Source organism: Culex quinquefasciatus, chromosome 2, assembly GCF_015732765.1.
Source record: "Culex quinquefasciatus strain JHB chromosome 2, VPISU_Cqui_1.0_pri_paternal, whole genome shotgun sequence".
NCBI lineage: Eukaryota > Metazoa > Arthropoda > Insecta > Diptera > Culicidae > Culex > Culex quinquefasciatus.
The window spans coordinates 58,343,983-58,368,382 of record NC_051862.1 but is presented as its reverse complement, the minus strand read 5'-3'; the positions used below and the strand labels follow the sequence as shown (position 1 = coordinate 58,368,382).

Sequence of the window (24,400 nt, the reverse complement as noted above, 5' to 3'; positions counted from 1 at the left end):
CGGATGGTCGAATTTCGAGGTCATTGGACATTGTCTGGCCCCGCCTAAACTCAAAAGCATACACCGATGATCTTATTATTCATCTAGAGACACAGTTAAAAAATGGTTTTAAGGCTTTTCTCAACAAGATAAGGCACAAAACTATACAAAAAATAATTTGCAACTCTTTCCGTTTATTTGCATCCAGCCTTTTGGTCGTACATGTTAAAGTACATAAATATATGTAACTCTCTCGGCGCGGCGCGCAATATCGGCATTGACATTGATCGGTTTATGAGGCCACTCCTGACATTTATTTATGACGCCGAAGGGTACCGATTATAACAGCTATAGAAAGACAACGTTCAACACAACTGGTAATTTATCAGAAGAGTATAGGGTGAGAAATTACGTAGTTATTAGACTCTTAGAAGAATAGATTAACATAGTGCTTCAGGAGGTTGAGTTTAGTGGCACGTGTAACATCGTTCAACATTTAAACGGGCGATTTCTGCTGATCGTAATCTTCTTTGGACTCTTTGGAAAGCTCGTTCAGCAGTTCGTACTTTTCTGCGTCAGTCAAGTTGATGTAGCTGTTGTTGTCCATCAGCTCCTTCTTAATACTGTACATGAGATCGCACGGTAGATCGACGTTCTTCTCGTTCTCGATCTGCACCTGGGTGGTGTGAACTTCCAAGCTGTGCGTTGAAATTGCATCATCGGCTTTCGCGGATTCAACTCCGTTTGCCTTAACCCCAAGCTCTCCCTTGAATCCCTGCGTCAGCAGCTGAACCGCTGCGGACTCTCGCGGTAACGCTTGGATGACCGTTTTCAGCAGCTTGGGCGACGTGGTGTGATCAGGGTTACTAATCACCACGTCGGTGTCCGCGTCGTTGGTGTTGATACTCTGCTGAGATTCGGCCTTTTCACGGGCCGCGTTCTTACGCATCAAACTCTTGGCACGTTTCTTCAGGATGGCTTGTGCGTTAGGATAGTATACGATGGCCTCATTCAAGTCTGATTTAGATAGTACAAAAAGGTTCGAGAACCCTTTCGATCGCACATCAGCAGTTCGACGATTTCCTTCAGCCCCATTTATCGCAAGCAGACTAATCTCCCCAAAAACAGACCCTTCGTACAAAGTCGCAAGCACCACATCACTCCGCGGACCTCCCATGACCTGAACCTGTCCAGTCTTCACGATGTACATCTCCTTGCCAACCTCTCCCTTGCGACACACATAATCCCCAGGTAGGAACGTAACCGATCGTAACTTCAACACCAACTCCCTCAACAACGCTTCCTCACAATCAGCAAACAACTGAACCTTAGACAGCGTCTGAATATGCACCGAAATGGCAATATCGGTCTTCAAATTCGCCGGCAGCGCATCCATAATGTGCGTTTCGTCCAAACTTCGCTGCTGCTCCCAGGTAAACGTGAACCACATCTTGACCCGCCGTTGCAAATCCGTCGGCAGGTTCAACTGACGCATGTACTCCAACGTTTCATCGACCAGCTGTTTGTACTCCGACTTGGACCGGGTGGCGGTTGCGATAATGTCCCGAATCTGACCGATCAGCAGGGCAAACACAAACACCCCCATCAGCCAGGCGGCCGTCATGAACAGCAGTTCGCCTTCCTTTTCCGGCTTGGGGTTCTTCCCGATTGAGGTCGCCGTTTTGGTGGCGAATGCGAAACACCGCACGTACGCGTGGCCTTTGTTGCTGAAGACCCACCGGTTGGAACCGAGACCTGGAAGGGGAAAAGTAGGCTTTGTGAGGTTTTGGATCGAAACATTTTTACAAAAAAGGGATTTTATGAACGATTTCGTTCTTTTAACTAAGCTGTAGATAATGATGAAGACAATTTATATTTTAAAAAAATGCTTTAACTTTTTTCAACATGATATTAAATTTAAAAACCCGTTTTTTATATTTAAAATAATGTTTTGACATATAATTTGATACATAAAAATGGGTATCGGGAAAAGTTGCCCCGACCCCTCTTCGATTTTCGTGAAACTTTATCCTTAGAGGTAACTTTTGTCCCTGATCACGAATCCGAGGTCCGTTTTTTGATATCTCGTGACGGAGGGGCGGTACGACCCCTTCAATTTTTGAACATGCGAAAAAAGACGTGTTTTTCAATAATTTGCAGCCTGAAACGGTGATGAGATAGAAATTAGGTGTCAAAGGGACTTTCATGTAAAATTAGGCGCCCGTTTTGATGGCGTACTCAGAATTCCGAAAAAAAAACGTATTTTTCATCGAAAAAAAACACTAAAAAAGTTTTAAAAACTCTGCCATTTTCCGTTATTCGACTGTAAAACATTTGGAACATGTCATTTTAAGGGGAATTTAATGTACTTTTCGAATCTACATTGACCCAGAAGGGTCATTTTCTCATTTAGAACAAAATTTTGCATTTTAAAATTTCGTGTTTTTTCTAACTTAGCAGGGAAATTTTCTAGAGTGTAACAATGTTCTAAAAGTTGTAGAGCATACAATAACAAAAATTTTGATATACAGACATAAGGGGTTTGCTTATAAACATCACGAGTTATCGCGATTTTACGAAAAATAGTGTGAAGGTTGACTTCAGATAATCGAATCCATACAATTTTGGGGATTGGTCATAACTAGTTTTTCCATACAAGTTTCCATACAATATTGGGGATAGGTCATACAAAATGGGTTTGTAAATGTATGAAATTCTGAATCTTGAGGGATTTCCTGATCGATTTGGTATCTTCGGCAAAGTTGTAGGTTATGATCAGGTTTTTTTAGTTGTATGTTATGACTAGAAGGCGACGGGCGGGAATTCCCAGGAAATCAACCATTTTTGGACCTCTCAATTTCCGGGAAATTCGGTCGAGACTCCCGGGAGATTTTAAACTTATAACTATCGATGCAAAATTATGTAATCTCTGATAAGATAACAAGTTCATGCAACAAGTTTGTGCAACTTTTGAAAAATCACTCAGTGCTAAGATTTGTACCGTAAACTGGGGTCAATCGGGACACATGGGGCGAATTGGGACAACAGTTTTAACTATGTTGGAGCACAATATTTTGATTTTTCTGGTTGGTTTCGGTTAGAACAGACTCAGACCAACAAAATGTGTACATCCATTTCCAAACTTAAAAGCTTTAAGTGCTCTAAAAACTGTTGTCCCTATTCAGACTGTAGTCCCGATTCGCCCCAGATTACGGTAATCATTTTAAACTACAATTTTGAGTCTTGGAATGCTTGTGTATTCGCAGATTCAGAAAAAAACAAGAGGTTGATATAGTTCCTCAAAATAATTAGGCTACTTAAAATAACGTTTCTTAGAATACGTTAATTGCAACAAAATTCATCTATTTTTTATTTTTGACACTATTGCCGTAGAAAAAAACTCCCGGGTCCCGGAAATTCCCGGGAAAGGGCCAAATCCAACTCCCGGGAAAATGAAAATCTCGAGAATTGACACCCTCTAGTTTTATGATCAGAAAAAAATACACGACAATTTTTATTTTATTTTATCTTTTATGACTAAAAGTTGAAAACATACAGACAAAAACTTGGACAAAAACGTATTTTTTTATTTTCGAAAAAATATAAAATACGTATATTTTGCCTGAAACTAAAAAACACATCTTTAGAGCCATGGTGCGTGATGGTGAAAAATCTGGTTTAAGAGATACGATATTTAAATAAAAGTATTTTTTGAAAAATAGAAAGTTTGGACAAAAAATCTATGAAATCATTTTTAATAGCAAAATCGAATGGGCAACCGAAAATGACTCTACATTTGACCTTATAAAATCAACGGTTTTCAAATAATAGCTACATTTAGGTGTAAATTTTCGATATTATTTGGGTTTCTCGGGTTAAAAAAATAAATCTTGAAAGAAAAGCATCTTCAGGAGGGTTATTTCATATCGAACTGAGAGTTCGGTAGTGAACAGCCTTTTACTCATAACTTTATAACTACTATATCAAAAGACTTTCTTCAGGTTGCATTTTATGGAAAATATTCCAAGGAATTCCATTAAAATACAAATTTAGCCCTTAAATACACCCTAATATTATTTTTAAACATTAAAAGTTTTAAAATGTGGTTTCGACCCATTCCCTATTTTTGATATTTTTTTATTTTTTCAACGTCGTATTCTCTGGACAATTTTACATAAAAATCAATGAAAACCTCAAACTAAAATGAACGATTGACGGAATACAACGATTTTACTGAAACAAGTTTGATTGTGCGAAATAGAGCTCACGGAAATAGACAGATCTGTTGCTACACACCAATTTCTCATTACTGAATTCAGTTAAATTTACTGAATTCTGCACTACTGGAATTTCCAGTAAATGAAAACTTGCTGAAATTTCAGCAAACTTTGACAACTCCATACAAATTTTAACTGAAGTTCAGCGAAAAACTAACTGAAGATTTCAGTAGTGCAGCTTCCAGTAAATATTAACTGAAAACGAACATAAGAATTTGCTGTGTAGCGAGCATAATGAAAATATATTCATGGCCGTTTCCGCTGTCATTGTCATTTGGTCATTTAGTAGATGCTTTATTTCGCAAAATCACACATTTTTTGTAAAATCGCTGTTTCTCGGCAATTGTTTATTTTAGTTTGAGATTTTAGGGAGCACTTAAGGGTAAACATTTTTTTTTAATTAGCCTGTGATTTTCAACTGACAATTCTTGAACACTATTTTTCTGATTTTCAACGTTAAAAATTGAAACTTTTGCGAAACTTTCTAATCTTTTCAATAAATTTAAAAAAGTTGATCTAAAATAGAAAATCTAGAGCAAATTTTCAAAACAACCTATGAGTCATGGGTTTCCTATGCAGATAGAACCTTTTGAAAATTTAATATAGAATGAAGAAAAAAAACTATGTTTAGACCTTTTTAAAAGTTAAAATAATAGAAATGTTAAACCTGTAAAATGTCTTGCCGCACTGTAAAAATTTACAAGTTCAATTCAAATGGAATTAGAAAACAGTTAGCACGTAAAAAATCAAATGAGATCAACGGATCGTTATTTAAAAGTACGAAACGCAGGTTTTTTTTTCTTGCTAAGAAATGATAAGAAATTTGTAGAAAAATGAAAAGGATTTTTAAAATTGATAAAATTTTCTGTTCACTTGTTATATATTAATTAACTTTGGTTATCAACTGCTTTGAAAGTAACATGTTACACTCTTCGATTTAAAACAAAAACCAATCCCATATATTTAAAAAATAAATAAATAATTCTCAACCCTCAAACAACAGCGACTTACCTTGATAAGCACTGTACGCATAGTACGAGCACGCCGTCAGGTGAATCATGTACAGCATATAGGTGAGCGTCTTAACCACACGAATCTAGCATGCAAATGAGAACCATCTATTAATACCAACTGTATACGGGAGACGTGCCAATGTCGGTCGTCTGACCGTCGGTACTTACCATGTGCGGTGACGAGATCACTCGATCCATAAGTTTGAAGAACTCCCAGAAACTTTGTATTTTCAGCAGTCGAGGCGCTCGGAAAACCACGTGCTCCGTTCCAAACTGCAGATAGAGCAAATCTAGCGGCATAAGCGCCAGAAGATCCATTTTGAACTGCAACTTCCGCATGTAGTTCTTCCGGGTGAGATCGGTATCCTTTACCCAGAACCCTTCAAACAGGTACATGACCCGATGCTTCACGAACAGAATATCAATCAGGTAGATCACGTCGGCACAAATGTCCACCGCGATCCAGTACTTTGTGTTCTCCGGAGTTTGGTACGGAAAGGAAGATCGCAACGGGATGACCCAGGCATTGTACAGGAACGACAGCGATACGATGAACAGCCACGAGATGTAGAACTTGCCCTGTGGGTCGAGCACGGTGTTGGTTTTGGTCCCCGCGCAGAATATCGGGCAGAAGTAGTGGTGGGTGCAGGTGTTGGTTCCGGTGGCCGACTGGAGCGTCAACGCCGAGTTCTGAATAGCTCGTACTAAAAAAAATGAGACAATTTTACTACCAACAATTACACACAACTATGGAAAAACCCACATTCAACGTTGTGCTTCTGGGTGGAGGGTGCGGTCGAGGGGGCGCTGGCACTGCTCGAGGGCGTTGGCGGTATTTCCAGCTTGTTTCGCATCCGTTTTGTGCGCTCGGAAAATCGATTCGCCAGGTGCCTCAGGCGCCCGGTCACGAAATCGTTAGCGTTTGGTTGGGGGCTCCTAAAGGGGAAGGTCGAATGAGTTTTGCGTTATTAGAATTTTATGCTAGTGAATCATCAACAAACCAAATATACAGTCGAAATTGATACTATTTATGAAAGACACATTTTAAAATAATTTAGGGGATAAGCATAATTCAATCTTAAAAATAATCAATTTGTTAGAAAAGAAAAAAGACAAATAATTAAATAAACTGAAATTTGATTTACAAATTGTACATGTTTATGACATTTAAACACCAATAGTTTGAATTTTATTCTTAAATCAAAACCATATTGTTTAGAAAGAAAAAGTGCAATCAATGGCATGTTTTTAAAAATACATTTCTTAATACTATTGTATTAGTCATTCATATTAAAATTAAAACATTGTTGAACTCAATGGAAATTTCGAATCTTAGCTTTAAATTTAGATAGTAATAAGAATTCTAACCAATCAAAAAATCAAAACAGTACCGTCATCAGGGGTGACATTGGGTCTGGGGGTTGAGATTGGGTCATACAAATTTCAGCATTTTTGTATGACCCAATCTCACCCCCCAGACCCAATGTCACCCCTGATGACGGTATGCAAAAAATTGCTGAAACAGCTTTCCCAATTCACCTCAGATGACGATATTTCGAAAAATTAGAATTTATGAAGAATGAATCTTTGAAATAGTCTCGAACAATTTTGCCCAAAAAAAAAAAAAGAAAAACTAGGAACACAGATGAGCAGATTTTGCAAAAAACATTTAATGAATACAACCCTATAGCTTTCAATTTAGAGCAATTCTCTACCAAAATCGGAAATGGATTTTATTTCTATTTTTCGAATTGGCTCAAACTTTTTGGAGGCCTGTCCTATGACCAAATAAGCCATTTCATGTCATTGGTTCACCCATACAAGGCTCCATGCAATTCTGGCAGGTATTCGAAAATCTGTATCTTTTGAAAGAATTTCCTAATAGGTTTGGTGTCTTCGGCAAAGTTATAGGTATTTATTGATGAGGACTATTTAGAAAAAAAAGCTGGCTCACGGAAAAATTGCCAATTTTTAAATTACCTTTTTCACATAAAATCACTTTCTTGAAATCCTTATTTTTTATTTATTAAAATTTTAAATTATTGAATTTTTATATGTTTAGAGGACAAAAAACTGAACTTTTGAGCAAGAGACAAAAAAAATTGCCGCCGAATCGAAAAAAAAATTCTCGAATTTTTTTGCTTTAGTTTTAATGTAAAATCAAATTTGCAATCGAAAAGTACTTAACAATTTTTTTGATAAAGTGCACCAATGTTCAAGCTATAGCCACTTAAAATTTAATTTTAACCTGATTTTTTTTTCAAAATAATGTCCATGATCCAGTCTTAACAATATTTTTTCGAAGAATTGAGATTTTTTAAATAAAATTGCCTAAAAGATAATGAAGATTCCACCTCCGTGTACGCACGAGTGCAAGCAGCAGTCAAGTGCTCAGTGCTCCATCGTTTTTTCGAAATTTTTCGCCGTTTTTTTTTTTTTTTTTTTTTTTTGAAATTAAATGTGTCTTTATTGAATATTCTTATAATAATTACATTTGTTTTACATGCTAAGTGGTATGGCCTAATGCTCTTCATTTTTGTTGTATTTTTCGTTTTATTATTAACTGATCACATTTATTTTATTTAGTTCAAATTGTTTTACATTATTGCATTGAATCGAATACATTTGGGTAAAAAAGAAAAAAAAATCATTTCAACAACTAATCCTAACTTAAAACTAAAAAAAAAATAAATTCATTGAAATATTCAAAATCACTAGAACGAGTAAACTACGAACTGTATTTTAAGATGAATGCTCCAAGAGTTCTTACTTGTTCCTGGCGAGTTTTGCAACCACGCAGTGTTGTTGTCATCTCGATGAAAATGTTCAAAAGTTCTTGTGGTGAAAACAGGTCACTACTGCCTTCACCCGTTGATGTTGGTTGGTTTTCCTCGGTTGCTGACTGAAGCCTGGAGGTGTTGTATGCTCTGCAACTCTTTGCCGCTGATTCAACGGCAATGGCTGCAGATTTGGAACCACTCGAACAGATCCCGCTCCTGGTGACGCCAAAGCAGGAAAATCCACGTCCGTGTATGCTGGTGGTGTTTTGCGACGATTTGGTTGGTGCCTCGTCGTCGCTTGCTGCCGAATTTTTACAAACTCAGCACGTTTTGGGCAGCTCCGATTCTTGGTAGAATGGTCGCCGCCGCAATTGAAGCATTTCGCTTCGATGTTGTCGTTGATTGTTTCGCAAGCTTGAGTTTTGTGCTCACCTCCGCAGGTTGCACAACGACTCTTGATGAAACAGTTCCTTCCACCATGCCCAAACTGCAAGCAGTTCGAACACTGTGTCACGTCACGGTGCACTGACGATAACGTTCCCAAGTCACGATGATGTTGAAAATTGCCCGAACTGCTTTCAGCTCAGACGGCGTTGTCGATCCTTTCTCGAGATGAACCAGGTACAGTTGATCACGATACTTGATGTCCTTGTTGTGTCTCGTCATCTTGAAGACTTCGATTACGTTCAACTTAAGAGTTTTGAGCTCAGCTTTCAGCACACTCACATCCATGTCGTACAGGCCTCGGAGGACCTGTTTCATGGGGCGTTTACCTGGATCGTCATGGCTGTAGTATTCAATCTTGGTGTTGTTCAGAAAATCTCGAACGTAGTTGTAATCCTTTCTGGTAGGTAGCAGAATTTTGAGTCCATCAGCACACAAGCGAATGGAAGCTCGTAAAGCACCAGATTTGATAAACCCGGTCAGCCACTTTCGCACCGAATCCGATGACGATGTTTTCACAAAAATGGGTGGCAACTTTTCCCGTCGTTCAAATTCTTCCTTCTCGCTCACGTCCACAGGAGGGTAGCGAACTGGTTTCCAGACGAATTTTGAGCGTCCTTGCTCAAACTGCCTGGCTTTGCAGGTAGCGCTTCGGCATTCTTTAGCTTCTTCAAATCTGCCGATCCTGCTGGTGAGGACCGCCTCTTTTTCTTGCCCTGAGGCATTTTTGCACTTTTTAAGCACTTTTCAGGAGCTAAATTCCAGGAGTACCTCACTGATTGGTGTTCCACAAGGGAATTATTTTTCGCCGTAATTTACCGTGATTCGCCGCGAGTTTGCTCCAACAGCATGCCAAGGGCCGGCCGTGGCCGTGGCAGTTCGAGTGCGGCCTCGAAAAACCCGCGAAGTTCGTCTACCGGCCGTGTGCAAAAAGGTAAACAAACCAACGCCTCGTCGTCCGCCATCGCGCCGGGGAGTGTGTGCGCCAAAGGATTTGACCCCAAGTTATTACACCCTAATTACCGTGTCAAGGGCCGCAGCCCTATAAGGCTCCGTTCAGCTACTTCCGGCAATCTGTCGACCGATGGCGCTTCAACATCCGCCAACATTCCCACTAGTAACAAGTTCGCGAGACTGAGTGACGAGGAAAGCAGCTACAACAACACCGACGGTAGCACTACCGACGACGACGACGACCATGGTCGTGCACGGAAGAAAGTGATTTCGCCAAAAAAAGTAATTACTCCAAAGGAACGACGACCACCACCAATTTTCGTTTTGGACACGTTGGCGGACGATGTTGACGAGCAGCTGGAAGGCCTCGTGTACTGCCTCAAAATAGGTAAATCGTCAGTGCAAGTGTTCACATTTGACCAAAAGAACTTCGACCTGGTTGTGGAGAAATTGAAGCGTAAAAGCTTCAAGTTCTACACATTCGACCCCGTGCAGAAGACAGCTGTTAAGGTCGTCTTGCAGGGTATCAAGACCGCCCGATCTCCGTCCTCAAGGAGCACCTCTCGGGTGTCGGAATAACGCCGCGAGACATAAAAGTCCTCTCGCGGAAGACAACCGTCACAGGTACACACACACTGTACCTGTTGTACTTCGACCGCGGCACCGTCAAAATTCAAGACCTGCGGCGGACTAAGGCGTTGGACGGTTTTGGGTAAACTGGCGGTTTTACTCCAAAATCCGACGGACGCAGCGCAATGTCACCGTTGCCAGAAATTCGGCCACGGCTCGCGGAACTGCAACCTCCAGCCCCGCTGCGTGAAGTGCGGTGAGTCACACCTCTCGGAGGTGTGCGCACTGCCACGAAAGGCGGACTTGGGGGAAAACGCAGAACAAACCAAGCCGCGCGTAAAGTGCGCGAACTGCGGCGGTAACCATACCGGTAATTACACAGAAAAAAATATGTAAATTTCCAAGTCATGTAAACTATGTTTTAAATGTAAACTTGGTACATGTAAAAATAAAATCATATGTAAAATGTTAAATCAGATGTAAAAGGCGATCATGTAAAAATATATCGCATGTAATCTATGAATCAAATGTAAATGGAACAGTTTTTGCCATTTATTTACAAATCTGAAACATGTAAATCTTGAAAGAATGTAAATAACAATCAATGTAAATTTGAATTAAATGTAAATTTTCATTGCGACTGCCAAGTGACAGCTAATCAAAATAAAACAGTTCAAGTGTGTTGTTGTTAGGAAGCGGTCGTTCAAAAACATCCATAGATTGATTCGATTTTAAAATTAGAATATTTCGTGTCAAATTTAGTTGTGTTTGTAACGATATGCGAATTGGAAGCGGTGTCCAGGTGTAACATCAGGTAAGAGAAAGTCAGACGTGAAAATAAGTTCACCGGTGGATTGATTGTAGCTTTTAGAATTTTCAAACAGTTTTGACTGTTATTTTGCCTAATCTTGATCCTAAAAGTATCCAACCTTTTTAGCGCAAACGTATTCCCATCAGCTGGACTCATCCGAAGCGGCCGTAATCTTCAGTATCAGCATCTGACTTCCACCGGTCAGCCAACCAACGCAGCGTACGCAATTGGCCATACCAACCTCGGGCATCCGGAAGTCGACATCGCAGAATACGCTCGGAAGCATCAAACTACTTTTTTCTTCAACCCGTTGTGCGCGTGCAATTCGAACTTCGAGGTGATTCTTCCGGGGCAAATGGGGACAGTTGGAGGTTGTGCTAATTTTCGCTCTACATTCTTCCTCGAGTGCACAAAGCTGGAGATGTCCGCAATGTAAAAAATCCAGCCGGATCGATTCCATTAATCTGGAACATTCCGCAACTCCAATGCCTTCTGGGCTCTCCAAAAACACCGGCTGATCGGAGCAGGGATGCTTGTCGTTGGGCCGCTGGCAGCTTAATTTCTGATCACAATTTCAAACAGTTACTTCTTTTGATGTTTTTAATGTTTTTTGAAGAAATCTATAGAAACACATGCATTTTTGTGAATTTTCTCCTTAGATGTTCTGTTTTTGTCAGCGCTCTCTTTTCGCTTTGTTTCTTTTCGTCAACAGTGTCGCGGCAGTGACAGTATTATCGACGAACAAGTTTTGCTGCATGGGCAAAAAGCCAGCTCCCAGTCAACTCAATCGGAATTCTGAAACGGAATTCGATTTGAATCGTTTACGTATTCCGTTTCAAACGCAACAACCGATTCCGTGTACGTATCGGTTGTTGCGTTTGAAACGGAATACGTAAACGATTCGAATTGGGTACTAAAGCCCTATGTAAATTTGTATGTACAACGGTAAAAAACACGATTAAAAACCATTTCTGATCACTTTTTTCATTTTAATGCAAAAATTTTTTTTTGACAAGACAACATTTTTTCGATGGATCAACTATGGTCCCCTTGGAACGAGCTGTCAAGTAGGAGCTTTCCTGTCAAGAAGGACCGCGAGGTTAATTTTTCAAAATTGATTTAAAAATCCATTTTAAACTCTTTGTGGTCGTACAAAGGGTCATTGTACTCAGAAAAATAAGCTTTATCGCTGTAAACAATAATATCAGCAATCTAAACTTCATTTTAGGACCCAATTGAATTCCGTTTCAGAATTCCGATTGAGTTAACTGGGCTGTTCCTGATCAAGGTATACGAATTAAAAGCGGCCTTTTTGCCTTCCTCACCTCACTGAGGCAAGGCTATAAAATCACTCGAAAAATGAACTTCTTAAATACTACTCCTAGATATACCTTCACGTATACCTATCGACTCAGAATCAAATTCTGAACAAATGTCTGTGGGGATGTGTGTAGACATGATTTTTTTTCCACACGATTATCTCAGAACTGGCTGAACCGATTTTGGCCGGATCCGCCTTATTCTGTTCGTTTTGGGGTCCCCTAAGACCCTATTAAATTTTATTCTGTTTAATGAAGTACTTTTAAAGTTATACCAAGAAAAAGTTTTTTTGTAGCTGCAAGAAAGGGTAATTTTTGCATAACCTCAAAGGCCGGATCTTTTTGCTTACGCGCGAGAGTCGCGCAGCATGCGTAGGGATTTTGGTCCACGCGGGGGATTGGCAGCCACACCCCCTTGCATGCGTATCGCCCGGTTGCCACATTGCTTAAGCAGTGTCTGCGTCTCTTCTGGAAAAAAATCTGTATTGATTATGTTGCTGCATCATTTTGTCTCGACAAAGATTTACACGAACTTTTTAATTTTTTTTATAACTCATGAGACTTTTCTCCTTTGTTTTGGAGAGTTTGTAAAAAAAAATTGAAAATTGCTGTTCAAGTTAAATCAATAATTCTCGATTAAATTTTCAAAAGGCCCTATCTGCATAGGAAACCCATAAGGGATAGGTTGTTTTGAAAATTTAATCTAGAATTATAAAAAAAAATGAAAAAAAAATTAAAAAAAAACTCTTAAATTAATTTGTAAATACAACCTAAAATACAACATAAATGCGAGGAAGGCACCAACCACCTTAAGGTGGATTCAGTAACGTTTTTTATTTAAAATTTTAAATTTTGTTTAAAAAAATCTAGAAATTTAAAATTTAATAAACCCAGGTTCTTTTCTAAAAATTTGAGAAAAATAGTTTACTCACTGAGATGTTTTTTATCTAAAATTTTGTGAAAAGCACCTAGTTTTTTTTAACTTAAATAATTTCTAGAGATTTTTTAATAAGGTTCTGAAACATTTTTTTTTTCAATTTTAGCTTTTTGAGTGTGTTTAGCGCCATGAGTCAGGGGTATTTTGAAAGACTCAAAAAGCAAGATATGGAAATTCTAGATTTGTCGAACTTACAGATACAAAGTCAAGCAAAATAATGTAAAAGGGCCGAAGCCGAAGTGTAAACAAAGAGTATATCTTGCTCATGTCAGTGGATATTTACAATAGGAACGAGTTTACACTTCGGCTTCGGCCGAACTTGACTTGAAAAAATTAAAATATATATCAATATAACTAAATTTAAAGCATTTGGCGCATTTGGACACTAATAAGAAGTAAAGCCTAATCTTTTGAATATTTTTTTAAATTCTTTTCAAATAAAAAAATCTGGCCACGTACAAATCTTTGCATCTGACATCCCTAGTTTGGTTAACAGCGCAAGCCCTAGCAGCAAAAGTTTTGAAACACAATTTTGACTACGCCCATGTGTTTCAACCAACAGAACAGAAATGCAAAACAGAATGTCAAAAAACATAAAAGCCAGATGAAACGTCTTTCAGTCAGCAAAAACATTTTTTACAAACAGATAATTAGTGTCTCTGTTTTCGAAACGTTCCGGTTAAATCACGACTGCGATGGCATCGTGTGCGGTTCTCAAGATCGGCTGCAACAGGTGAGCGTGTAGTAGAAATTCGTCCGCAGTCTGGGACTGCTGGTACAGCCATCCCTCATATTCGGAACAGTTTACAGATCTGACAATGTTCAACAAATCATATAAAATCGATAATTGAACATAATGATTTGCTTTTACCTTCACTTGAAAGCTTTTCTTGCGATCTTTCGATTGATGTATAGACCGGCTGTACATTTTTACGTTTTATATCAAGTTTTCAAAGAAAAACATTGACCCTTGAAATCCACAAATTCGGAACACTTTTTTCTTACGATGTAAACAAACTTTTTTTTTCTCTCCAGGAGTACATATTTTTACAAAATAATGACTTTGCATTCTGAAATCAATGAAACTCATTCTTAGTAATGTTTTATGAATGGTCTGATAACTTTTTTGTGAAAATATCAGTTAAATTCAGGTGTTCCACAATTGTGGGAGACACAATAACATCCCACAATCATGGAACAGGCAATTTGGAGGCAGTGTTTTGGTGCTCTGGATAAAATAGTCTTGAAATGCAGTTTTTGTTTAAAAAGTATTACTTTTACTAGTGAAATAGCAAGAGAATGTCCAAATAAAGGCCCTAAAAATAGCAGGGTCGACAGAAAAGTTGCATTTGGCATTCTATTGACAAATTACCACAAAAGTGTTCCGAATTTGTGGGTGTTCCGAATATGTGGGATGACTGTACCGGTTACGACAGTCAAGTCAAACGCTAACCTTTTCGACTGCAAGGCGATTTCCATCATAACCTACATTCCAGTTCTCAGGTGGCACCAATGGTGACAAATCTGCCACGACGAAACACCCAGCTCAACGAGGTCGAGGTTGGAGAGTTCCAAAATGTGCAAGAAAAAAAAAAAACAAAATACCCAAACTGACGATCGTCGTTCGCCACGGAAGGGGAGGATGTGGTGTTTGTGCGGTCCAGACCGGAACTAGCGGTGCAAAATCGCTAGCTGATAATGCCCAGCTGCAGCCCCCAAACGACCCGGCGTATTCGAGTAGCCCGTATGACCGCGTACATGACTTGGTTTAACGAAGCCTCGCCAATCCAGTTTGAAGGGTGAGTAGAGCGTAGATTTCAACTTATTCGAATTCAACCTCTAATCTTCTTCTTCTGCAGGTTATCACTATCTGTACACGTGCACGTAGCTGTGCCGCTGGTCCCGGAGGTTGCCGATAATCTTGCCGTGCAATAAAGTCATTACACCGCAGCACAGCCGAGGTCGTTTGCCTTAACACAAATCATCTACACACAAAAAAATATTTCCGAATGTTACATCATTTATGATGTAACACTTTTGCACGTCATTAAACATTTAAATTTAAATGCAATTTGATGTAAATTTGCAACAAATTAAACGCAAAAACATGATTTTACGTGTGATTCAACCGTTTACGTTGAATCTCAAGTTTACATTAACTGAGTTTACATGTGATTCATTTTTTCCGTGTCGAGTAAATTCACATATTTTTTTCTGTGTACTTGCAAAAATTCTAACTTGATTTTCTCGCCTTGGAACGCATTTGCCCCTCGCCCCTGGTGTGACCCTACAAGAAAGGTGGCCACAAGTTGACAACGATCTAGCGTGTGTGAATCATCCCGAGTTCAGCGTTGCGCATTGCGAGTTCTACAACTAATGAATGTTCGGCTCCAATCCGGGCAGCATCCGCCATCTACATTCCGATCCTCGTCGCGATCCTGATCGCGTGATCTTTCTTGCGATAACTTATCATCAAGAAAAGGTTATTCTGCGTGGTGCCTCAAAATATCTTCAAAACCATAACCAGGTGAGTTACTTTAGAGATTTCTTTTTTGCAAGCTTTGTTTACAAACAATTTCTTTGTCGTAGAATTACATCAGAGAGTTAGAGAGCCGCAGACGATCATGGATATTTGTAAGATTAGGCTCCCCACGGTCATCAATACAATGGTGAATAAATGCGCCACGCTGCAGACCTCAATTCGTAGGTAAATATGTTCTTTAGTGTTAAACTCACAAAATAATATTCGATATCATCAACTAAAACAAAGCTCCGTTGTGTCTGGAATCTGGAAACGGTTACAGATTCCAGATTCAGCGGAGCAAAAAAATTTTTTTGCTTTGGAAAGTTTACATTATTTTCATTGGAAATTAGCATTACATTTAGTGGAAATTTACACGTTTCTTGAATTGTTTTGCTTTAAGCATTTCCAATGAAAAGCATGTAAATTTCCGATGAAAGTAATGTAAATATACATCATTTATCATGATACCTTTTGGTACATGATAAATAATGTAAATTTACAGGAATATTTTTTTCTGTGTACCGCGGATGCGTCGTGCGCAAGTCCTACCTCGAGGAGCAGGAAAAGAGGAAGAAGAAAGCAGCAGCGTCCCACCCTCCTCAGCGAAGTACGAGTGCAGCCGTTCCTGCAGCTGGCCAGCGAACGGTTCCAGCAGACAACTCAGCGTTCCCTCCTGGCTGGGGGCGATCGTTTGCCAGCGTGGTCGCTGCCGGCAGCGGCAATGAGGCCCAGCAAGAAGTGACCGGGGAAGATCTCTTTACCCTGCCGGAGTTCTTTGCTCTCGCGGGGGAGATGATGACGCGGTTTCGGAGCTGCCGTAACAAGGCGGAGCAATTTCTAGCCCTCGGGGAATTAATGATTAAGCACATCTATAAAGGATAAAAACTGTGATCTAGTTTTAAGCTTTCTCTATTTCTATCCCCTTTTCCTAGCAAGTTTAGTAAGTTTTTTTTCTTAATTTTTCTTACTCTTGGCAACACCTTTATTTACAAGCAATAACTGTTCCAAAATGGATTATGATGTAACACACAGCTGAAAGGAACTCCAAAACTCTGTTTTGTACCTCAAAAGAACTTATTGTATCTGATTATTCACCAATAAAACCGAATTTGAATTTGAATTTGAATAATGAAGATTGAACCTGTGGTTGCTAAAATACCTCGAATAAAAGATTTTTTTTTGTCTCATCCAAACAGCCATTTGTTTTCTAGTACCAATATCTTAGAAACTACACCCAACCGGCGGTCGCATGATTTTGATGCATGGCAGCATGAAAGTATATCAGAATCTGCATGAAAACTGTCCTCATGCATTTTTTGCGATATAGGGGTATGACATTTTTGCCCGTTACCGACAATTATCGACATTACCGACGGCAGATTGATTGTATTGCAGAAAAAAAAAACCTTAACAGAACGAGGATTGAACCATCAACTTCTAGGTTGCTGATCCGACACGCTACCACCGCGCCATGGACGCTTGATGAATGGTGAGGGACAGAGCGCGAACATAATGTTCTCTCTAGATTGTTGCTCGGGGACGCGCCAGCATTCTATGTGTTGGTGAGAACTGCAGATCGCTGACGTGTTTACACGCGGGCAAAAATGATCTATGGGCTTGCTGCAAAAATGTAATAAAATATAACATTTTCACTGTTGCAGATTTTGAGATATATTTTTCGTTTGGGTGTAATGGCCCTATTATCTGCTACAGTTCTATAAATAATAAAAAATATAAATTTAAACAGGTACTTTTGAATTCATATGAAAATTATGTTTAGAGACCAACCATGCGTTTCCTTCAAGTTAAAACATAAATCACTATGCGTCTCCATAACATACTGTTATGTTAGTTACAAAATAAAACTATTTAAAACATCTTCAAAACATAAAACTAACTCCTAAAAATTAAAAATTTCGACTCACGTGGCATCCCTGTCCTCGATAATCCGCTCGTTACTCGCACTGTTGTCGTCCACCTTGGTCGGTTCCGACACGTTCGACACATTATCCCCCGGTTCGTCACTTGCGCCACCCATGTCTCCTCCCCCTCCCTCACCATTACCAACACATCCTTTAAACGGTTCATCGCACAGCGAACTTGCCGACTCGGAGACACACACCTGGAGTGTCTCCAGCGGAGTTCCTACCGCCACCAGCTTCGGTGACCCGACCTTGACCTGTGGAGACTGTGGTGACTTCTGCTGCTTTTGATCCTCTTCCTTCATCGTGTAATGCTGGTGTTCTAATTTGACCAACATGTTGTTTTCATCGTTGATGATCCGCTTTACCAGCTCGTGGGTACTTTTCAGGTTCGAGACAGCTTCCTCGGCTTCCAGGCAGCCTATCTTGCCGTTCCGGAAGTACAACCGGGATTTGTAACTTCGTGGACTGAAGGTTTTGATGCGGCGTTTCTGTGTGATGTTGACCTTAAAGGTCGGTGACTTTACCTTGGAACTATCGGTTCTTCCGAAGCACATCTTCGTTGGACTACACTTGTTCCGAATCTGTTGCATCCTCCGCTCAAATGCCTTCCGTTGACGTTCCCGCCGGTACAGCTGTTCATCGTACTCCCGTTCCCGCTTCAATATCTCCTCCGTTACGGAAATAAAGTCTTCCAACTCTTTTATGTCCTTGGAGATCTCCTCCAAACTTTTGTGCAACTTGTTCTCATCACGACTCCCATTCCTGGAAATCCCAGGACCACCGTTGAACCGAGTCCCATTGGCTGATCTACCATTTTTCTCCGGGTACAAAAGGGTCTCCGAGCGGGACTTGTTGTCCTCCCAAGCGGTCGAGGACATCCTGTCGTTTTTTTTCTACGCGACACGCGACTCGCCACACGCGCGTTTTCAGCGCGACGTTCTCAGACCAACTGTGGGGAATAGATAAAACAGCAAGCAACGTGCGACTAAATTAATACGACACTCTCTGTGTATGTGCACTTAGTAAGTGATTAGTCGCAGTCGCTGGTATCATCCTCGCCGGGTAGGTCTGTTCAATGCTGACCGCAAGCGCGTTTAAAATCGATGATGGCGACCGGTCGTGAATACTAATCGCGTGTTTGGAAGTAAATTTGTGGTCGTAATTGTGTTTGCACGACACTTCAGCTAGAAGCTGAGAGGTATGGAATGAAGGTAGGTGGAATGACTTCTAGTTGGCTATACTGCTGGCTTCTTACTAAAACAAACATTCGAATCGAAGGAGTAACTCAACTAAATTTATTAAACATCATTATCTTTCTTTATGAAAAATCTCGTTATCAGCGAAATTATATATTATTTTCTATCATTTTCAAAATATAAGATTTTTAAACTTTTCTGAAGTCATGTTTTTTAAATCAAGCTTTAATAAAACTCCATTGCAAACATATAGCTGGCAGTACAAACACACATTACATTATCATGATTACTGAGCATTTTTTCCCGAAACCTGGATTTGAGATTTATTCATTTTCATACGAATCCAGAAAAAAAAAACATTTTATGCATAAACTATTTTCTAAAAATCATATCTCCGGAACTGTTGACCCAATTTTAGCTCACCACGTTTCAAAAGAAATGTGATTAGTTGAGCTTTTAACGACAAATACTAAGACATTTTAGAAACATAGCTAAATATATCTCCAGATCAATTCTAGAGTTTGATTGGACCTATAAACATATCGACGCTGTCGTGCTATCTTGTCGCACCCGCCATTTCGATGTTCCGAGAAAAATGCGTTTTAATGTTTGACCTTGCATAAACAAAAAACTAGAGCACGCAATGTAAACAATAACAAACACGTTTTGTTTGGCTGACCACTCTGTGCATTGTCCCGAAGTTTGGTTGAAGTTGGTTGCTGGAGTACCGAGTTATATTTACAAATATTTACGTTAGTCTAACTTGTACGTGCGTCAAACGCGTTCTGACCTCAAATCCCTTTGGCCAGTTGTCGCATTTACATCAACTTTCAGTGAGTGACAAGATAGCACGACAAGATTGAAACTTCTTTTATATGTAGAGTGACAACAATGCACAGAGCTTTTCGGTTTTTATTGAATATCTCAGGATTGAAATGGAATTTTGGGGATCTGTGAAGGTGAAAAGGTGAGGCATTGTTAGCTGCACAAAATGGCGTTCTTAACTCAATTTTACCCAAAATCCACGTGCGACAAGTTAGCACGACGCCGATGATATGAAACACAATACCTTATAGGAACTTTTTCAAAAAAAAACTCTAGAATTGAAACATTTTTTGATGATTTGAAGTTCTCAGGACTAAAATGCTTACAGGAAGGAAGTTTTATGTAGCATACAAAAATATGTTGAATATCCATCAAGGGGTTACATGCATGCAGAAAATCTCAAAAATTCATATTACAGAATATTGAATAAATCCGATTAAATGATGATTTTTCCGCTTTTTTGATGAAAATTTCATGAAGATATTTCATGATTAAACTGAGTTAGAGACGATTTGACCTAAAATTTTTGCCATGCCTATAGCGAACTGTCATATTTTCTGAGCGTTTTTCTTTAACACTTGTAGCACCAACGGGGTCAAAACTTACGCGAAGCACCAAGGAGGCAAAAAAAAGTTAGAAATGCAACTTCATCCGGCTGTATCTTGGCGAAAACTGAACCGATTTGGATTATTCTTGTTGCATTCGATCCAGAAGGATGTCAAGAATCACCTACAACAAGGTAGATCCAAAACAGATTCGTCTACCCTAAGTTACAATGAAAAAGGCATTTCCAACTTTTTTTTCCAAGGGTTCCAAGAGCCGGTGTAAATGCATTTCCAACTTTTTTGACCCCGTTGGGGCTACAAGTGTTAAACACAGAGTTGATTTACGGGAGTGAAGACTCTCAAGACATATCCCGTGTGTTCAGACAAGCCCGATTTTAAATTATGTTTTTTTTTTGAATAATAAGAAAATAAAAAAAACTCATGATTTTTTCAGTTTAAGGCAAAAAAATATTTGTACCTGATACAGACTTTTCCTAAAAACATGCAACCGGGCGTTTCGAATCTGGCGCGACTCTCGCACGTAAACAAAAAGACCCGGCCTTTTGAGGTTATGCAAAAAAATCACCCTTTTTTGTAGATACAAAAATCTTTTTCTTATCATAACTTTTTAAATACTTTACTAAACAGAATAAATATTAATAGGGTCATATGGGACCACAAAACGAATCGAATAAGGCTGACCCGGCCAAAATCGGTTCAGCCGGTTCTGAGAAAATCGTGTGGAAAAAAATCATGTCTACAAACATTCCCACAGACATTTGCTCAGAATTTGATCCTGAGTCGATATGTATACGTGAAGGTATATTTAAGAAGTTCAATTTTCGAATGATTTTATAGCCTTGCCTCAGTGAGGTGAGGAAGACAAAAACCTATTTCGGTACATTAAGCACCATGCGTCTCCAGCAAAATGCACTGGAAACTCATTTCGATGAAGACGCATGGTACTTCGAGTTCGATTGATATACCAAAATTCGTGTTTTTCCAAATGTCATATCTCAAAATCCTGTGAATGAATATTCACCATTTTTGGATATTCAACGCAAAATATCCTAGAAAATCATGGAAAAATATGTTTAGCTGTGAGCTCTTATGTCCCAAGACCTTCAAATCACCAAAGAAGTTTTTAATTGTATGCAGCGATGACATGGCTTCGTATTTTTCGTTAAAAGCTCAACTAATCACTATTCTTTTGAAACGTGATATATGATGATATATGATTATTTTTTTATCTGGCTTTTGCGAAAATCGTTAAAAACGCATTTTTTTAAATTCTTTTTCGAATAGAACCATGGACTACCCAACCGCCAAACAAAAAAAGGTTTAAATTCTATAGGCCAAGGATGTCTTATGCCAAATTTGAGCCCTTTTGATCTTGATCCTGCTAGTTTGACGATCGATGTGTGCTTTCGTTAAATTCTATTTAAAAAAAATAACAACTCGTCTCTTTGTATTCATAGTAATACATTCTGCTAAAACGCTCAACCAAACCATAATTTCCACCCTCGGCTACATTATAAAAATAAAATAAAAAGTTTCAACAAATTCCAACTCCATTATTATACATCTCAACATAAGAAGCATAACCAACAACGAAGTCAACACCACCCATTAGCCCACCCGACTATATTTCCACTCTTCCTTCCATTCCTGGGGGTGGTTGGTTGGGTGCTGTTCCAGTAAACCTTTTACTGAAGGCAACAACAACGAAAATGAAGGAAAACGCCAGTAAATCCAACAGACAGCTCGCGTGCTTTTTCCGACCAAAATTTGCCTTCAGGTTACACCACCTTTTAGTGTGGCCTAATTGGACGTTCCGTAATTCGTATTTACAGTTCTGCGACCACAATTGGGGGGCGTTTCCCCGATGGAAAACTCAGTTGCATTTTTTGCTCGATTGCCTTTGTTCTGCGTTTGGGATACCATTTCCGTATTGATTGGCAATCGTGAAAGGGGTGTGATTTTTTGCATTTGAGATTATTCGCTAAATGTTGCGCTGTTTCTAGAAATGTTTACATTAACTTACACGTAATACACTAACTAACACATTGAACCGCTGAACCGACCAAAAACTAGCCTAATTTTCCCGAGGAAAAGGTTTTTCACTAGACCAAACTGAGTATTATGACATCCTAAATGAGCTATTCTTTATTACTGCGAATAAGATAAAACGTCGGAGATGCCGATTGAGCTGGAGCGCATGTCCTTAGAGGTCCTTCTTCCCGCTAACACATCCACACTCCTCTCCGGAAGGATGCGGAGCACGTGGCGGCAGCAACAGGTCTACGTGGAACGTGGTCGGGTTTGTTTACCAACATGCCGTCTTTGCGGGACCTGCGCAAACGTGACGTTGATATTATTATTTTTTTGTGTGCAAAGGTCCTTGCACTGTCGCGGGATTATTATTAAAAAATTCAAGAATCGAAACGTGACTCAAGGTTATGGTATACATCGTTTAGGTTGAACACTACAAAGTAAGCCATTATGTAACGTGATGATTTGAAATCCGGACACTTAGTACCATATTATTTTTGTTATAGCTGGCAAAAAATCATGTAATAAGTTGGAAATGTAGAAATATCATCAGGATTTAGTATAAACAGTCAGTTTTAAGAGAATGCATGCAAAATATGTCTTTTCTAACAATTTTTCATTAGAATTTGAAAATTAGAATGACTTGTTGTGCTTCGAATCCCGGACACTGTTAAAAGCTGATTCGAAATCCGGACACTTTTGCTTCGAATTCCGGACACTCGATTTTGCTTATGAATCGCACAAATTTGGACTGAAATGTTAGTGAATGGCATTCTTTAGGTCTCAAATAAGCTGTTAACATCAAAACAATCGATAGTTTATATAAAAATTTACTCGAATTTAAGGAAATCAAAAACATAAATTTCTGCTTTGCTTTCCCGGTGCTACGGACGCCTATGAAATATTTCCGTTGAAATGTTTCGCATTTTTGGTAAACTTATAATTTTATTTTATTTAATTGTTTTGGTATTAACTACAGCGTTCAAACAAACTTTAAATGAAAGTTGATGTTAGAATTCATCAATTAACACAGTGTTGACATTCATAATGCTAACTTATATCCAAATAATTGATAGAACAAGTTGAAGTCCGGGAATTCGAATCATGACGTTATCATCTTTCAGTATTGTTTTTTTTTCTGAAAACTGGATAAATGTGTATATTAACCGATTTCCATAACATTAAAGCTCGATTCTACTGTCAAATTCATAAAATGATTTGCTTGATTTTGAGATAGATTTAAATTTTAAAATATAATTTCCAACTACTTTTACGGCAATCATATAAAGCACCATGGGAGGAGGCGCATGGTGGCTTAACCCTCTACAGCCCAATTTTTTTTTCGAAAATATTTATTTTTCCCGTGTTCAGGAGGTCATTTTGAGCAACTTTTGTTCTACGAAAAACTTTACTTCTCTTGTTTTATGTTTTTCTTGTTTTATTTTTAGTATTTTAATTTGCATTTATCTTGTTTAGTTTTTGTTTGTTTTTGGTAGTATTTGGCCTATTCTACCACCTAATACAATTACATTTTGCCTATCTAATTTTTTCACGTTTTTACAGTAACTTTTTCATTTTTTTTTTCATTTTTTTCACATTTTTTGCTATAGAATGGCACCATCATCATTTAAATTGCAAAAAAAAGCGTAGAGGCTAGTCTGGGACACTACAAAAATTACTGCATACTTCTTTTTACTGAAAATATAGGAAATTTTAGTAAAAAACACAGCCAAAGTTGACCCCCAAAAAAATTAAATTTTTAAAAACATTGGCAAAGTCACATAAAACAAGTTAAACTTCCAACCCTAAAATTTTCTAAAATTTTAAGAGTTATTCTTTCCAATGCTTTTTAAAGATCAAAAATCGGCTGGAAAATTGATTTTTGGCGATTTTTTTGATCGAAGCCCGTCTAAAGGCGGGGTTAGGTTGTAGAGGGTTAAGTAAATTTTAACATTTCGTCTGCTGTGTGCTATCTTGTGACATAGACCGTTTTGGTCGAAAATGAGTTAATGATGACGTTTTGCTATACTTAACAAACACTACAAGATGCTTTAACCCGATTTTGGGAACTCGCTTCCATTTCCCGGATATCGGAATACACACTTGTGACATAGACCAATTTATCATCAAAATGATCGTGCACACTTGTGACACGTCATACATGTTGTTGGAAAATGTGGAAACGTTTTCTTGTTTTTCACAAATTTATGTTGATACACACTTTCTAAAGGCAGTGCAATCTTTTGTTT

General features: G+C 38.8%; 1 protein-coding gene across 1 annotated transcript; it reads right to left on the bottom strand.

Moving 5' to 3' along the window:
* Positions 1–153: 153 nt before the first annotated feature.
* LOC6038111 (cyclic nucleotide-gated cation channel beta-3) lies at positions 154–22,277 on the bottom strand. Its single transcript, XM_038256251.1, has 6 exons — positions 22,144–22,277; positions 17,534–18,482; positions 6,033–6,205; positions 5,438–5,973; positions 5,268–5,352; positions 154–1,734 (listed from the first exon to the last, which is right to left on the bottom strand). The coding sequence occupies exons 2-6, from the start codon at positions 18,409–18,411 to the stop codon at positions 476–478; spliced, it is 2,931 nt and encodes a 976-aa protein (XP_038112179.1). The 5' UTR covers positions 18,412–18,482; positions 22,144–22,277; the 3' UTR covers positions 154–475.
* Between the last annotated feature and the right edge of the window lie 2,123 nt (positions 22,278–24,400).